This window comes from Oenanthe melanoleuca, chromosome 15, assembly GCF_029582105.1.
Source record: "Oenanthe melanoleuca isolate GR-GAL-2019-014 chromosome 15, OMel1.0, whole genome shotgun sequence".
NCBI lineage: Eukaryota > Metazoa > Chordata > Aves > Passeriformes > Muscicapidae > Oenanthe > Oenanthe melanoleuca.
This window is the reverse complement of record NC_079349.1, coordinates 4,978,134-4,992,826: the sequence shown is the minus strand read 5'-3', so window position 1 is coordinate 4,992,826 and position 14,693 is coordinate 4,978,134. Positions and strand designations below refer to the sequence as shown.

The 14,693-nt window shown below is 47.4% G+C and overlaps 1 protein-coding gene across 1 annotated transcript in view; it reads left to right on the top strand.

The window, feature by feature from the left end:
* Positions 1-13,040, top strand: part of MN1 (MN1 proto-oncogene, transcriptional regulator) — a 34,321-nt gene extending 21,281 nt beyond the window's left edge. The window contains exon 2 of the mRNA XM_056504512.1: positions 8,098-13,040. Within this exon, the coding sequence (XP_056360487.1) occupies positions 8,098-8,285 (188 nt within the window). The 3' untranslated portion in view covers positions 8,286-13,040. The remainder of the gene's footprint in view (positions 1-8,097) is intronic.
* Positions 13,041-14,693: the final 1,653 nt, after the last annotated feature.

Sequence of the window (14,693 nt, the reverse complement as noted above, 5' to 3'; positions counted from 1 at the left end):
CTTTGGGATGTGAGAACACAGCTCCTTGGGGAGCTCTTGGGGAACAAAGTGACAAAACACCCGAAAGTCTTTGGCTGAGTTTATCTGAGCCTTTTAAGAGACTGATAATATTTCAGAGCTGATTCCCTTCTTTTACTTTGCTAACAAGTGCTCATTTAATTTGCATCCTGAAATTAAATGACTACAAACAAAGTTCTTTCAAGGGAATCTTCATCTTTAATTCTGTTTTCACTTAAAGAAAATAGTTTTCCATGTATGATCTGCAGGGCTTAAATATCCTACTTACTACTGTAATATCTATGTTTTCCCCCACAATTGTGTCAAAGCTCTTGCACAAATCTGATGGAATACTGGAATTTACATGTTTCCCTTTCTGTTTGCTCTTTGCATAATCATGAACTATTCACTGCCTTTACAAATCCATTGGCACACCCCTTCCTTTGCTAGTAGAAGTGGGCATTTTATCTTATTTTTGGAGGCCTGCTCTGTTGAAATGTCCAGGTGGTAATTTAATGCAGAACATTTAAGTAGCATCTTTTTTCAATTTTGGCCTGCCCTGAAATACTAGACAGTGTCCAGAACTGGTTTTATTTAAGTGAGGACTTACTGAACAATTTCATGTGACTTCTGTGCAATCAGAAAATTCCACTTTGGATTTTATTGAAAACCTTTTGTTTGCTTGTGCATTCTGGCAGTCAAGAGATGGGTTTTGCATGGGCTGGAGCTGTGTGTAAAACTGTCATGTGATAGTTTGCGTACATATGAAATAAATTTGACAGCAAAACCCAGCATTTCCTTACTCATCACGGATGTGTCGTTTGTCATTCTTGATGAAAATAGGCTCAGAGCATTTAGTTAGTGCAAGCAGGTGATGTGTGCCAGCAGCACAGAAAACACAGGATCAGCAGCCAGTATTCTTTCCTGCCATGGAGGTGGTCTTCTCATGTTGGAGGCTGGATTCAGAGGTAGGATGTGTCTGAGACAGCCACAACCCTTTGGAAGGAGGGGTTATGTGGGAGAGGTTGGTTGCAGCCTCTTCCCGATGCCAGGTCTGAGTGTCAGTGTGATGGATCTGGTAGATGGGGCTCAGGCAGCTCACTCCTTGCTGAGATGAGCAGAAGTGTTCAGATTTTTTGAAAGGGAAGAACAACAGACCCTGGAAAATAACGTGGAACTCCCTGATGCTTCACAGGTGTTGGATGGCAGCATATGGCCGTTGTGAGTATTGAGTCGGCTGTGCTGGAATGGGCTGCAGTTGTCCAGACATTGTCTGACTGTTGTTGGCAGTTGGTTTGGTTTTTAATGCCAGTTTTCCTTGCTTGGGCAGGGTCATGGTTCTCACACCATGAAGAGCTGAGGAGAGCACAGTGTTGGTGATGGCACCAGGAGCTGACCAGTGCTTTGGAACTGTGTGGTTGGGTTAGGCCCTGGTTTGAAGCTCAGCTTTCTGTGGTTATCAAGAGTGGTTCACCTGCATGGGGTAGGCAGGACCAGACTGGCAGACAGCAGCACTGCAGCTGGGTAGGATCTGGTTTGCCAGAATGGTCTTTTGCTCTGTGAGAACCAAACCCCAACATCAGCCACTTCACCAGGGGGGTAGGCAGGACCCCCCTCTGCGGTTTGTGTTTTGCAGGGAAGGCAGCTGAGAGTCAGTGTGTTAAACTGAAAAGAGGAACTGAAGGTAGCCAGAAGAGAGGAAGGATATGAGTTAGAAACAGTCCGTTGTCCCTGTGGCCATTCAGCAAGGTACAGGAGCTGGTGCTGTCCCAAGGCCCAGAGCTTCTGCCTTCTCCAGGGATTCAGAGCTTACCTTTCTTCTTGGAGAGTCATAGAGCTGGAAATCAATGATTTAAAGTAGCCTCCAGAGGAATAAATAGGTGTAGGCAGTTTCACACTTGGCTGTGGAGCCATGGTGTTGTGTTGCTCTCATGCTGGGCAGTGGCAGCAAGGTGGGAGCAATGTGTTCCCTACCTCTTGTCTGCTCCTGGCACAATCCTGTGGATTTTAGAACAGCAATGTCATTGTCCTCATCCACACATCCTTCATTCTGTGTCTTCAAGGTCATGCTACATGTAAGATGAGTGCTGCCTTTTCCATTGATAGGGTTAGCATTTTTTCTACTTCTTTTTTTTTTTCACCAGTTTCTTCTGTTTCTGTCTGTGAGCATGTGCCTCACAGGCTGGCTGTAACCCTACAGCCTGACAGCAAACTCTTAACGCTGCCGTGGGTTTGGGCAGCCTCCCTGTCGTGGCGTGCACATCCTTCCATTGCTCCTGGTGAAAACAGGAGCAGGAAAAGAGGTCAAGGGAGAAAAAAGAAAAATATGCATTTGCAGCAAGCACTATGTGTCTCCTGTTATCTGAATTCTGTGCAAGCAGCGAGCTCTGATGGAGCCCCATGCCAGCTTGGAGATCTCTGAAAACAAAATAAACATCTCTGCAGCATGGGCTCCCTTTAGAGCCTCGGGCACCTCCAATTAATCAAGCTGTCTGTGGAGTAAGGGTCTGTGAGGACCAGAGGATGCTGCCAGAGCTGATGGGCTGATGAAGGGATGGGCAGAAGCAGCATTAAGGGTGAGCAGACTGTGTGTTAGCCTGGGCATGCCATGCCTTTGGGTGAGTCTCGTCTGTACTGCAGTGAAGTCGGAGCTCTAATCCTGGTTTGTGGGATATACGAGTGCTGTGGGACGGTGCTCTGCACTGTGCACGCATGTTTGATGAAGAGCCTTCTCTCCTTTCATGAGAAAGGCTCTCAGAGAGTGCTCAGCTGCCTGGGCCTTGACAATAAATTGAGGGGCTGACCAAGCCAAATGGCTTCTTGAAATGTCATGGAGTGAAATGTGGCCCATAGCCTGGAGCTGGGGAGTCTCTGCAGAGTGCTTCTGGTCAGCAGCGTGAGGAGTCGCCTGTCCCCATTTCCACTGAGCTCCTCGTGGCCAGTCCTTGGCATCAGCTGCTCACCTTAACCACCAACACTGAAATCTGCATGCAGAGCAGAGAGCAGCACCTTTAAGTGTCTTACAGGCAGGGATTACACAGGATAAATGAAGAAGTAAAGTCAGATTAAGAGGAATGTTCTAGTAATGAATGGGTAGTTGGGGCTTTTCCTTGAGTGCCAGCAGAGCTGGGTGCTACCAGTCTGTGCCCTCCAAGCATTGGGAACAGCAGAGACATCCAGCCCAAAGCAAGCACAGGTTGTCAGAGGTGAAGGCACCTGAAAGCAGTGCAGGATTATGGTGTAAGCAGGTGGCAGGTGCCATGTTTGTGTCTAGGAACAAATGGAAGCCATTGCCTCCTTGTATTCCAGGATCAAGAAAATGCCTTTGTCAAGGACTCTGTCAGTGCTGCAGAGGTGAGGAAGGAGATTGCTCATTTGTTTATCAACACTAATGAACTAGTTGTGTTTAAAAATAAAATTTTGGGAATGTTTAAAAATACAATTTCAGGAATAAATTAAGCTATAGAGACTAGGTCCAGTGTCCAGGGAAACATCAAATGTTTTCAGACCTTATTTTTCTCAAAAACTGAAAAGAGATGCTTCTGTGCTGTGTACAAATGCAGAGCTATGTGCCTGAACCAATATGTCAAACTGTCATGTGGGAGATTTGGTGAAAAACATCTTGTCCTAAGGGAATAATTTTAAACACTATATGTAGGTTTGCTGCCTCATAAGGGATCATTACTCAAATCTATTCCCTCTTATGGTAGCTTGGCCTCTGCTTAACGGGCACAGAGTGAACGGAAGCCCATTAACGCGTCCTTTAAGAGTGGTTATCAGATGGTAGAGGGGAAACAGATCTCTGATCAGGGAATATAGTGTTATTGGCCAAATCCTCGGATTCAGCCTTAACGAGATCAGTAGCAATGCAGGGCCTTCACGCTTGGCTGGCCATCGAGGGCGGCGGCGGGGCCGTGCTGCGCCGGGCAGCCGGACCCTGGGCAGCGCGGCGGCTGCGGCTGTGTCACAGCGCTGAGGAACTGCAAGGGATGAGCCCTGGGGCGAGGAGCCGTTCTACGGATCTTCACCTCCTGTTTGTCACTTCAATCTCGCAGGAAGGCTGAAATGTGGAGTGGAACCCACTCCCAACCAGACCCCTACCAGACTGTGGCTGTGCTCTCACTCTTGTGTCTCGCTGCTTTCCGTCCTTTTGTTGGTGGTGATTTTGGCAAAAATGAGAAGGATGGCATAAGCAGCACCTGAAGAGCAGCATCAGCTCCTGGTGTCTCAGTATAACATCTGCAGTTGCCTTGGCTACACCAGCCCTACCTCGGTTAGCCTCCTCTCTGATGAGAAGATGCAGGCAAAGTGTGGTAGCTGTGCAGGTGAACTAATTTTTAATGGGATTACTTTACTTAAAAATTGGGACACCTCTGGGTTTGCACGGTGCTCTGTGGGGTTGTCACAGTAAAGAGAACACGTTTGTTTTTTCATAAAGCATAAGAAGATGCTGCACAATAAAAGAGGCTTTGTATGGAGCAGCTTAACTGCTCAGGATCTCATGAAAAAGGAAGAAGGATGCTGGAGGGACTGAAGGTGTGTACACATGGTGTCTGCAGAGTGAAGTGAATGCCAGGGTCTAACCTCACTAGAGAAATGTGTTTTTCCTGAGCTGATCTGGAGAAGCAGCATGCAGTGTGTGTATTGAATTGTTTTGTGGTGCAGAACTCCTGGTTCCCTCCCCGTGTCCCAGCTGCAGGCTCCAACGCTGCTGGCCAGGCTCCTGGGTTAGTCACCATGCTGCCATTAATGCTGTGTAAACAAACAAACAAACAAACAGCAACCTTTTCTTTTCTAAGGCTGTGTGCCTTTGCAAAGTGGAGCAGAACGAAAGAGCAGCTTCCTAAATGTGCAAGGTCAGAGCAGAGGGTCGGGCCTGGAGGGAAGCTGGGGAGCCTGGCTGGGCGCTCTCTTCTTGCTGTTAGTCTGGGGCTCAGTGGCTGCTATGTGTTTGGCTGGGTAAGGTTTGCTCAGAAAATGGGTAAAGCTTGTTCAGAAGCTCTTACCTAAAAGCAACAACAGTGCTGAGGAAGGACACCATCATGGGGGGAGAATTTTCCAGACTTTACTCTTTGGTCACTTTACTTCTGTGAGTTTCATGCCTTTCACATGAACATGACAAGAGCTTGTCTGTGATGTTTGATTCCTTAGCTCTGCTTCAGCATTTGCTGTGTCCAAGTGGCACGTGCTGTCCTTTGCACAGGGTGGTTGTGCTTTTGTCAGTCCCGGGCTCTGTGTCATGTCCTTTGATTTGGAGGGGAAGTCTCCACCCAGACCATCTCAAGATCTTGGGTGTGGAGGATGGCCTTTATTAGAACTGTACTGCTTTTTTTAATAACACAAATTCCTTGCAGTAGTTGGTAGTAGAGGCAGTTGTGCAGTTTAAAGATAATTTGTTTGAAAATTCCATGCTTTCAGTGAGGTACTTCATGACTGACAATGATTTATTTGGAACTTGGCAGCTGTGGGGCAATGATGTGGTGACACCATCTTGCATTACCTGACTAATTTAACACACCGAGTCACGTCCATCTCAGCTACCAGAACTGCTCTGGGCCATGGACACTGGTTCAGGAGTGCCAGGACACTGTGGCTGTGAGGGAGGAGGCAGAGGATGGCTGGTGAAACAGGTCTGCTGGAGAGTGTTTCTGTTCTGGGCAAGCATCAGGCAGTATCTCATGCTTAAGAATATAATTCTCATCAGATGGATCAGCACAACTTTAATTTTTTGCTACGAAGGTTTTTTTTTTTCCTGGAAAGCATCATACCTTTGTCAAGACAAAAATACTGGAAAAAAGTAAATTGCACTGAAATTTCCCATCCAGATTGGCTTTGAGAATTCTTGTGCCAGTGCAAGCTTTGCTGTGAGATCTCTTTGTTTTGGATTTGAATACATCATTTTCTGTGCTCGTTAATGATAGACAGGAGAGCTGGAGCTCCCACAGTGGTGTCCCATGGTGAGCAAGGCTTGTGTGGACAGTGGCAGTCAGTATTGGCTTTGCAAACTGAGGCTCAGTTCCTGCTCACCCCTTTCACTTGGGTTTTTCTCTCTAACCAAGGAATCTTGTTCATCCACGTGGATTGCATTGATTTCTTTATTAGTAGTTTGCTTATGAATTTTATCCACAGCAAACGGCTTAGAAATAATTTGCTGATTTAAAAGCAAAAAAGTCTAACTTTTTATTCTCTAATGCTTGTGGCACATGAGCTTGTTCACATAGTCATTGCTGAGGACCAGCTCTGTTCTAGGTGTTTGGTGCCTGCTCAGCTGGTGCAGTGGAGCTCTGGCTCCGGTTCCTGCCTGGGAATGTGCCACCTCTGTTGGACTTTTCAGCCCTGGGGGTCTCCTGCAGCCCTTGTAGAAACACTGCTGGGACCCCTGGGCCCCTTGTGGCAGCAGTTCAGCTGTGGGACTCTTTCCTCTTTCTCTGCAGGAGAGGAAGAGAGCTGCTGTCACAAGGACTAATCTCGAGGCGCTGGCTCTTCCTGTGCCGAGCCCAGCATGTCCTGTGCAGTCAGGGAGACCTAAGAATAAAAACAGTGGGTACTGTGTGTCTTGTGAACAAATACTAGTAAGGAAAACATTTCCTGTTCACAATTTTCTTCACAATCCCATCTGAGTTTTGAATATTTTATAAATAAACAATGTCTTAGGTATACTTGCATTCTGGGCAGTAAGTTAAATTGAACACCTGATCAAATAGTGGTTATTCAGGGAGTCTGGGGGTTTTGCCCTGTGGTTTTCCCAAAGCTTTGGGACTCAGAGGTGATAGGAAAGAAGAGTATGAGCTCCACGTGCTGGGAAGGGATCTGTGCCAACACCTCTTCGCCTGCCGAAACTTCAGGTATCACACAGCAGCCTCTGCTCCGTGCTTCTGCTCAGCCCCTCAGTGCTGCTGTTTATCAAAACTGACTGAAACCACCCAGCACCGACTGCAGGGAGCTGGAATCCTTTTGAGTGTAGATAGTGTGAGCACCTTTGCCCTGCTGCTGCTGGATCCCTGACTGCAGCAGCACAGGAGGGTGTCCAGAGAAAAGCAAGCACTGTGCAGCAGAGCTCTGTGGATTTTGCACATTGCAGCACTAACACAGAGCAGGGCTGAGCAGGCAGCAGTGCTGTCTGAAGCTGGTTCATTCTCCCAGTGTTTATGGCATCACATCCCCAGGTTCTTGGTAGTTCCTGTGTGCTGTTATTATACTGTTTTAGTTATGAGCATCTCTGGCGTCCTGTGATAATCAAGCATTGAAAGCCTTTTCCAGTTTAAACCAAGTACTTCCAGGCTAGTTTAGCATTGTCTCTTATTATCATTGTGATTGTGTAACAAGCTGTTCAGTTCTGGTTTTGTATCTGGTATAGCAGGAGGTTCAGTGAAAGTAATGAAAAGTGTGGTATCCCTACATTACTTGGCTTTTTGGAACAGGAGAAAGGTGATAGGGAGAAAAAGTCCTGAGATGTTAAACATTCACAGCTGTTTTTTGGCATCTTCGTCATGTTCCACCCATTTTAGCTACTCTTCACATTAATTGTAAAATCCAGAGGAAAAAGGCTTAGGGACATTGTTTAGGACGTTTCAGTTAAAGTCTTATATTTCTAGGGTTAACAGAAACTAATGATAGCTAAAGATCATACAAAATCCTAAAATTTTAAAGAAAATTTTAAGAAAGACATTTTAAGGAAAATATCACGGTGCTCCATTAAAAGAGGGGAAGAGGGAGCCCATTGCTGGGCGGGTTGGAGGGTTGGGGCTGCCTTCCTGCTCGGACGGGTTTAGCATCCGTTTGCAGCGGAGGGTGCGCGGGCAAGGAAAGCTCCCCATTGTGCTGCGGGCTGGGACACACTCATGGGTCCCAGCTCCATCCCTGGCATTCAGACATGTCGCTGGTTTCTCTCAGGTGGTGTTCTGTGGTGAACAGCCAGCCGCGGGCTCTCGGTTCGGGGTGGGGAGGGGCGGTGACACAGTGGTGGTGCCCCGGTGGCGGTGACACCGCATCCTCCCAGCCGGGGATGCGGGAGAGGGGCGCGCCGCTGGGAGAGGGTGTGGCCAGGCTGTGAGCTGATGGGGATGTGTCTCCTAACCTCTCTCTGTGAACCCTTTGCAGCCCACGACCTTCCCCCGAGCAAGACCTCGGCGGCGGCGGCGCAGACGGGCACCCACCTGCAGTGCCTCTCGGTCCACTGCACGGACGACGTGGGCGAGGCGAAGGGCCGGACTGCCGTGCCGACGTGGAGGTCCCTGCACTCGGACATCTCCAACAGATTCGGGACTTTTGTGGCTGCCCTGACTTGAACAAAAGAAATTTTTTTTGTTTTGTTTTGTTTTGTTTCTCTTTTTTTTAATTTCAAAGGGCCGCTACTGCTAGGTGGACTATTTTTCTAGGTTGGTACCTGCTTAGTGGCATATGGACTGGAAAGGGTTAATTTAAAGTAAACCTCAACTTTTTTTTAATCTTCTGCCACAGTATGTTACCAGTGTTAACCCTTCTGCAGTTAGCACACTTTTGCTTAAGATTTTCCTGCTAGACCACTTTTTCCCATTATTCTGTAACCTTGGCATACATTTATAGATGAGGCCTTTTCCTTATTCATCTCAGTGTGTGTCCAAGTCACGTATGTCATAATAAGACAAAGATTCTCCTCTTCCTTCTCCTCCTCCTCCTCCTTTTCTTCCTCATTTGCTTTGTTTTTCTTTTGTTTTGTTTTGTTTTGCTTTGTTCAGTGCTTATTAGGATGGTGATCCTGAGGAGCAGCAGTTCAGGAATAAACATCAGTGAAAGCAAAATGGTCAGCATTAAATCATATGTTACAGTGACACCCAGCCTTTGCCAGTCTCATACAAACCAAGCAGTTGATGCTCTGTTGAATGTTTAGGCATGGACCTGCCCTTTCCTGAGAGAATGAGGCTCTGCTATTAAAAAGGTTCAGCCTCATTTTGCTCTGTGCCTCCTGGTGAGGCCAGGATGCTCTTTCCTCTGTGTACCTGGGTGTAGCTCTGGGATGGAGCTGGTTCAGGCACAGCAGGGAAGGTATGGAGAGGTTTTCCTAAGTAAGTCTGATAGTCATTATCTCCTCCTCCAAAGGCCCAGGCTCCATCTTGCTTGCCTGGGCCTGGTGGTGCTCCTACAGTTCCCACTTTATTCATACTGGAGAAGAAAATCCCCTGCACCCTGCCCATTTTTTGCTCATTTTTAACTGCAGAAAGATGCTGTTGATTGCATTTTCCTGGGGGTGCCCTATCCCCTGCCACAACAGGGGCACAGCAGGTCCCAGTGCAGTGGCAGGGGTCAGGGACTGCCCAGGTGGGAAGGTGCAGGGGCTGTGTGCCCAGGGGTGGCATTTCCTCATCTGCCAGGGCAGGGACACCTGGTGTCAGAATCCCCCAAACTCATCCAAGGCCATGCACTGAAGAACAGCGTTGCTGGATGCACACAATAAAAGGAAAGCCCTACTTTCCTGTTCAGGATAGATAATGCTCATTCGAGACGAAAGTTGGAAGCAAACCAGATAAACCCACAGCTGACACGATGGGCTGGTTCTGCAGTGGTTTTACGTCACACTGTCCATTATTTGTGTGTCCCTGTGCCCAGGAGTGGCCCTGTCCTGCCCTGTGCCTGCAGCTCACCTCCCACAGCTCCTGCAGCTCAGGAACAGCACTGGAGGGTTTGGTTTTGGTTGTGAAATAAAGGTTGGCCTCTCTAGGGTTATTTATTCATGATTTCACAAATGTGTCTCTGCTGAAGGGACAGAGTTGAAGACTGCTTTATATTTTATCTTTGATGATTGTGCTGGGTTTTTAATTATTTTGACGTAATATTCTTGGTAGACACCAACAGAGAGGAAATTCTGCCTAAAAAGTCAAGGGTGGTCTGGAATCTTCACTCTCAGTCATATGTGGCTTCAGAGAGACTCACAGTGTTTGGAAATGTGATTTGAATGTGCTCTTATTAACCATGCATGGATTGATTTATGGGTCTGGTCAATGAATTGACTTTGGATAAATTTGGATAGTTCTTAATCTTGGTTTTCAATATTATTTTACTTTGTATTAAAGCTGGAGCTTCCACAAGGATGAGGATTTTTGCCCATCCTGGAGCAACTGGCTGTGGAGCTGCCTCACACCCACTTGGTTTGGATCAAAAAGCTGGGATGGTTTGTACCTCTGTCAGGATGTGCAGCCAGGAGCACAGAGCTCCTCCTGCACCTGCAATAAAATATCACCGTCCCCAGTAAAGTATCTTTTAGTAATCACTGTCAGCCCCCTTCCAGAAGGTGCCTGTTTGCCTGTGATTCCTCAAGTCCTGGCTTACCTAAATATGTGTTTGATTTTCAATCTGTCAGCAGAGCAAGGGTGTTCTGTGCATGCCAGAGCATGTGTGCTGCTCTAGGGGGCTCAGTCTGCAGCAGGGGCCCTGGGATGACACCAGTACAGTACTGCCTTCCATCACCTAGAGCTGAAAATTTCAGCCAAGTTCACAGGCTGGTGGCATTCCTGCTCAGAGTGCAGTCCCTTGCCTTGTGCTTTGTTTTAGTTTTTCCTGCTGTACTGAAGAGAACAGGTTTTTCAGGCTTCCTGAGGTCAGGGATGCACACCCTGTGCCACGGGAAGGAACCTGTCAGGGAACACAGAGTTCAGATGCTTTTAAAGAGAAATCCCCATTTGAGTGGAGCTGTGGTGCCTTGGTCTCACCCCCAGTTCTGCTGGCTCATTCTCAGCAGCTTGTGATTTTCTCATCCACTTGGAACTTGCTTTCTCACTTACAGAAATGCAGAGTGTAAGCAATTCCTTCAAAATCAGTGGAATCCTGTGAGGTGAGGATCTGGGCTGTCTGAGGCCAGGTGCTGAGCTGTGCAGCGTGGAGCTGTGGCTGTTGTGGCACTTGGCCACCTCTGGCTCTGCTCTGGGCAGTGCATGCAGTGCAGGGTTGGGACTGTCAGACAGTGAGGAGTTAAGGCAGTGGCTGGCTGTGTGCTGGGCTCACTGGCCATGGTCACACACAGTCCTCTTGCTGACCTCCTGTCCATTTGATCTTGATTGAACAAGCTCTGTTTGAGGCAGCTGTTAGCCAGGACCAACCAAACTTGTGCTTTTAGGGTTTTGTTGCTTTTTGCCAAAGATCAGAACAGAAACTCTACATTCTGACCAGGACAAGGCATCATGTCCTGCTCATCACCTGGGGATGTGGTCCTGAAGCATATACAGAAGGCTCAAGCTTTGTCACAGAGCTGGTGGTACCTGCAGTAATTTCATTGTACCCATTCTCTCCATTAATTTTACACTGAATGCACTGATCAGTTTTTTTAACACATGTGAAGTGTCAGCATGGCCTGACACAGTAAGAATGGAAATCATGTCATTTTCTGAATAATAATATTCCAACTGAAACATGTTTGGGAGCTGTAGGTAAAAGCCAGTTGTGGAAGAGGTAAGTTGCACTCTTGTGGAGAAGGAAACTGAGGTACAGACAGCAGTGGGACACTGAGGGAACAGTGGCAGGGCTGAGCTGCACTGAGAGCTGGAACCCCGTGCCTGAGACTCACTTCCTTCAGGGGCTGACTTGGGTCAACAGGGGGAGAATTTTATCAGATACATGTTCCCCAAACACCTGGGAGAAACCTGGCTGTGTGTCCTACATGGCTTCCAGATGGGGACAGTTGTACAAGAAGCCAAAGAGCCGTGGTAGGATGCACAGTCTGCTTTGGGTTGTGAGCAGCAGCTAAAAGGTGGCTTTGCCTTTTGCCATAGGGACTGCGGGGGCTCCCACGCTGCCTGGGGCTGGGCTGGGGCAGCCAGGACATCCCCATCTCCTGGCCCTGTGCCCTGGCTCCCTCTCTGCTTCCCGGGCTTAGTCTGCAACTTACAGTGTTGTAGCAAACGGAGCAGATTTCCCTTGTGTTTCAGTTGGGAGGAGTGATCAAATACCTCTTTGCCAAAAAAGGACAGAAGAGGCCTCATTTATTAAATATTCTCACAAGTTTTCTCCAGATCACACTCTCTTGGGGTTACTTGTTCTCTGCTGTTTGAGCATCAGTAAGGGGCTTTAGGCTTGTTACTTATTTGGGATTTTCACAGTGTCTGAGGATGGAAGGGGATGAGCACCAGAATTCTGTCACCTGGATCACCTGGGGAGTTGAGGAGGTCCTGTGGTCTTCATGGTCACTCTGGGGCTGGCTGGCCCTTGGGAATCTGGCATTGGGACTGGACTTCCAGGCACCACCAATAAGGCAAAAAGTTCCAGTTTTGGGAGGTGGAAGGGATGAGGTGAGCACAGCAGTGGGATGGGCACTGGGAGGGTGGGGGGGCAAGAGAAACCAAACTGGTACATTTGACTTATTTTTGTTAAGCTGCAGTGTAAGGTTTTGTCAGCTACTGGATTCACAGCTGTTCAAGGGATGGTGTGTAAGAGCATAACCCATTTTTATAGAATTGTTTCTTCTTTAATGCTTAAGGCTAATGGAGGAAATAGTCTAATTTTGTCTTAGAAATTTTCTATTAAAATTGTTGCTTTGAGTCCATCCGCTCATAGGTTCTGACTGATGAAACTGCAGGTTCTGATTTCCAGCAGTTATAACTTTATCACTATTCACTACCCAAGAATATTACAGCTTTAAAACAGCCTTAAGCAAAAGGATGTTACTTCTTTGTACTAAATTTGGTTCATGGAAAAGAAAAAAAAAGAAACCTCAAAACACTGGTAATCCGTACTGCATTAGCAAACTCTTCTGAAAAATGTTATTGCACATGTAAAATATGAAAACTTGACTCTGCTGTGTGTTAGGCAATCCTGTAATCTTTTTTTCTTTTTTTTTTTTTTTTTTTTTTTTTTTTCTTTTTTTTTTTTTTTTTAATTCTTGTTAAATTCATTTCCTAAATGCTTGGTTGGAAGACTGTGACGATAGCTCATGAAATTGAGTGTTATTTTTCTTTCTTTTTTTTTTTAAATATGTAAAGTGCAGTCTTCTGTATTCCTGCATATTGTACATATCTGTATATGTTTTACTGAGCAACTAAATAACAATAAATATGATGTTAATGGTGGCTACTCTATATTTCATACCAGGTTTGTTGCTTTTTTTAGTAAGTCCTTTTTCCCAGGGATGTGAAGAAGTGAGTTGATACTGTTCATATTCAGGTAAGCCCTGGACCTTTGTGATGGTACAAATTTTCCCATGATCTGGGGAAACCCTCACCCACATGTGGCTCCTGGGAAGTTTGGGGTGCACTTTGCTTTGCTGATTCCTCTCTGCCATCAGTGGTGACCCTCTGTCCAGCAGGATTTGTGGGTTTTAAGTTTTACTCCTTTTTGATCCCAAGGGAGGAAGGAAGGCAGTGTTTGTGGCAGCTCTGCAGTCCCTGCTCTGCAGGGAAGCCCATGGAAGATAAAGACTTTTCCCTCTGCCCAGGCATTTCCCCCATGGAACTGAGGACTGATTGAGGAAAACAAAAAGAGGAACATTCCCACTGGTGACCACCCCCCAGCCTGTCCTCAGAGTCACTGCAGGATGGTGTCCCTGTCTCTGCACTGAGGTTGTTGGTGCCCTCTTTGCTGCTGGCTGGTGGAGATGTCTGTGCAGCTCTGCTCAGATGCTGCCATGGCACTCTTGGGCTGTTTGCTCTCTGTGTGCCCTCTCTCTGTGTCTCTCTTTCTCCTCTTGTCACTGGAGCTTGTCCAGAGGGGCTGGAGCATGCCTGGAGCTGCTGGGCAGTGGGAGCAGCTCCCCAAGCACTCAGCCCTGCACAGCACTGCTCCTGCTTTGTCCTGGTTGTTCAGTAAAACTGACCACGAGCTCTGTTAATGGTTGGATTCACACGGCTCCTCCAGCACATGAGGCCATTTCTTGGCTCCCAGATCTCCCACTGTGCAAAGGCTCCTTTGCTGCTGCCAGCAGCTGGAGCAGCCCCTCCTGCCCCGGCAACGCTCCGCCCCGAGCTCCTGCTTCCAACAAGGCAGCAGGAGCTCACTGTTCACTGCACATCACATTAACACATGAAAATCAACTGACTGGTCTTTGATTCCTGCTCGTGATGCTGGCTTTACTTGTCACCTGGTAATGTCACCTCTGCTGATGCTGGCACGGTGCCTGCCTATCCCAAACACTCGCCTTCATCCCGGGGCACTGTGCTCAGAGGCTTACCTGCTCTGTGGCAGTGTTAACCATGGATTATAGTTTATTAAGCAAAGAAAAGCAAGTGGTTGGTCCTGGAGCTTTTACAGTTCTTGCTCCCCTAATCATTTCCTGTGGCCTGTGCCTGTGCTGAGAGTTGAAATCTGTCTGTAGCTGCATCTCTTTGCCCGAGCCATTTAACTGATTTAATTACGTCCTTTGAGTTACTTTCTGCATGAGGCTTTGGAATTCCTGTCACGGAGGAGGCTCTGCAAATATGTATTGTATGTTCAGCAGTCAGGAATCCACAGAGTGCAGCTGGATCCCATGTGCTGAGATCTGCTCAGCCCCTCTATGGCCACCACGAAGCCGTGTGGCTGTTGGGCAGCTCTGCCCCTGCAGTGCCAGCCAACATTCCTGCAGTGCTCTTTGGGGTCCTGTGTGTGACTACAGAGCTGTTTAAAGCCCCTTTTCCCTGGCTGCTTGGGTGAGCTGCTTGCAGATTGCTGCTGGTGCTATGAAAGTACAGCAGAAGGCATCTCTCTCCATAAAAACCAAGGTAAATAAACACAGGAATGAAAGTTTGGGTCAATGG